The sequence below is a fragment of the Cyprinodon variegatus genome, unplaced genomic scaffold (assembly GCF_000732505.1).
Source record: "Cyprinodon variegatus isolate N-32 unplaced genomic scaffold, C_variegatus-1.0 Scaffold76, whole genome shotgun sequence".
In the NCBI taxonomy this organism is placed as follows: Eukaryota; Metazoa; Chordata; class Actinopteri; order Cyprinodontiformes; family Cyprinodontidae; genus Cyprinodon; species Cyprinodon variegatus.
The window spans coordinates 218005-220662 of NW_015150529.1; the positions used below are offsets into that span (position 1 = coordinate 218005).

General features: G+C 39.0%; 1 protein-coding gene across 1 annotated transcript in view; it reads left to right on the forward strand.

Annotated features, from left to right (window-relative positions):
- The window catches only part of ift172 (intraflagellar transport 172), an 87082-nt gene that overhangs the window by 68041 nt on the left and 16383 nt on the right, over nucleotides 1-2658 (forward strand). Inside the window, exons 36-39 of the mRNA XM_015372829.1 lie at nucleotides 722-820; nucleotides 945-1054; nucleotides 1166-1229; nucleotides 1464-1550. Of these exons, the coding sequence (XP_015228315.1) occupies nucleotides 722-820; nucleotides 945-1054; nucleotides 1166-1229; nucleotides 1464-1550 (360 nt within the window). The remainder of the gene's footprint in view (nucleotides 1-721; nucleotides 821-944; nucleotides 1055-1165; nucleotides 1230-1463; nucleotides 1551-2658) is intronic.

Below are 2658 nucleotides of genomic sequence, written 5' to 3' on the forward strand. Positions count from 1 at the left end.
TAGGGGACTTTTTGAGAAGAACTCAATTTTTTGTTAAAAAAAAAACAAACAAACATAGATTTGCAGCTAAATTTGATTTGGTATTTACTTGAATACTTATTTACTTTCCTGGCAGCATATTTGTTATTTTTTATTCTAATTGAAAAGAATGAAATATCTGAGCATTAAATGTTCAAGTTAAATAAATCGAATAAGTATTTTTTTTTATTTCATAATCAGTTTTACACTTATTTTTGAAAAATAATCAACACATTTGACCATGGGGGTACTCATGGTATGATACAATGGCAGAGGGGGTACACACGTCAAAAAAGGTCGGGAAACATTGTTCTACACAATAGTTAGAAGCCAGACTTACCTCTATGGTGAAATAGAGGAGGTTGTGATGATATAAAAGTCATGCTATCTCTCCCTTTTTGACTTTTCTGGTTTAAATCTGATTTAAAAAGCTCGTACATACAAAAAAAAAACCTATGCCATCTCTACACTTCATTTTCCAACAGGTTTTGATTGAAACCCAACAGTTACAAACACCTTTTAGCATGAAAAAGTCAGACAAGTAGGTGAGGACGCCTTTAATTAAACACCTTGTGGTCACTGGTTGCTTTCGGCAAAGGTTTTTTGTTACCAACGCTGTTTCTTCATCATCTGTGGATCATATTATACAAAGTTTGTTTAAGATGCTTAAGATTTAGTTCATTTTTTGGGTATTTTTCTCCAGGCAGCAGAACTTTCCATCAAGTTCCTGAGTGGAGACCGAGCCGCAGAGGTGGTTCATATCGTCGGCCCCCGACTTACACAGCTGAGGAAGTTTAATGCTGTGGGTGAAAAAAACTATTCAAAAATATTAAGGATCTAATATGTTAAGACTTGACGTCAATCTCATTTATCTGTGCTTTGAAGACTACAGTAATCTCACCAAAATATTATTTTGTTCACCCAAGGCCGCCGAGCTGTACCTCAACATGGACCTCATCAAAGAGGCGATCGATGCCTTCATCCAAGGCGAGGAGTGGAATAAAGCCAAGCGAGTGGCCAAAGAGCTGTTACCAAGGTTAGCGAATCTCCTCTGCCCTGTTACCACAGAGCTGCATCTCTTCTGGAGGTTAACAACAGAAACGGTTTGATGGTTCTAATCTGTTAATGGATTATGCTCTTTCTGCAGATATGAAGACTATGTGGATCAGAAGTACAAGGAGCACCTTAAAAACCAAGGCAGAGTGGAGTCGGTAAGCACATTCCTGCTAAATTACCAATCCAGTGATGAACTTGTGGTCTAATTATAATAAATCAACCCTAAACATTAATGCCAACCACTTATTTGTTCCATTGCGGTAGTTTTTTTTTTTTTAATCTTCAGTTTAAACATCCCATCCAAAGACTTTTTTTTTTTTTTACCAATAGAGATTCTAAGGTTCAGTTTGAAGTGTTTTGATAAAATGTTTTTGTGACTTTGTGCCCAGCTGGTGGGTGTGGACGTCATGGCGGCTCTGGACCTGTACGCAGAGAAGGGCCAGTGGGACAAATGTCTGGAGACGGCATCCAAACAGGTACAGCAGGCTTTCTAGAGCCACCTCTGTATAATCTGTCATGTCCGTGTTCATAGATAGCAACCAACATGGACGCTACCTCATCAGATCAAACCAGCTTCAAGGTTTCTTTTTGTCTTTTTATTTGTTGATAAAATGTCCATTTAAATTAATGTTGTATTTTTTTCTTGTGAGACAGCATAAAGGTTCAGATTCATGTGTTAAGAGTCAAAGGTTTAAAGAAATCTTTAAATGTTACCAATCTGTTTCCTCTGACTGGATAATGTTCTGGAAAGGTCTGACCAGAGGCCAGATATGAATCTGATGGAACATTTGTGGTGGAAGCTAAAGATTAGGGTGATGGCACGGAGAGCTTCTACACTCAAACACATGTATTGACAAAATATGTCTGAAAGAATGGGACAAAAAAAAAAAAAATCCTTATACATGATCTGCATATATAATTATTTAATTACTTTAAAGCAACAGCTTCTACTCTACTCTAAATCTGCTTCTACGCTAAATAGTTCCCGCACAATTTGGAGGTGTGTTTAGGGTCATTGTCCTTTTGTAGGATGAAATTGGCTCCAATCAAGCGCTGTCCACTGGGTATGGCATGGCGTTGCAAAATAGAGTGATATCTCCCACCTTACCAGCACCAAAGCAACCCCCGACCATCGCATTACCTCCACCATGCTTAACAGATGGCGTCAGGCATTCTTCCAGCATCGTTTCATTTGTTCTGCGTCTCACAAACGTTCTTCTTTGTGATTCAAACACCTCAAACTTGGTTCATCCATCCACGACACTTTTTTCCAGTCTTCCTCTGTCCAATGTCTGTGATATTTTGACCATCTTAATCTTTTTCTTTTATTGGCCAGTCTCAGATGTGGCTTTTTCTTTGCCACTCTGCCCTGAAGCCAAGAATCCCACAGCCGCCTCTTTACTGTAGATGTTGACACTGGTGTTTTGCAGGTACTATTTAATGAAGATGCCAGTTGGGGACCTGTGAGGCGTCTGTTTCTCAAACTAGAGCCTCTAATGTACTTATCTTCTTGCTCAGTTGTGCAACACGGCCTCCCACTTCTTTTTCTACTCTGGTTAGAGCCTGTTTGTGCTGTCCTCTGAA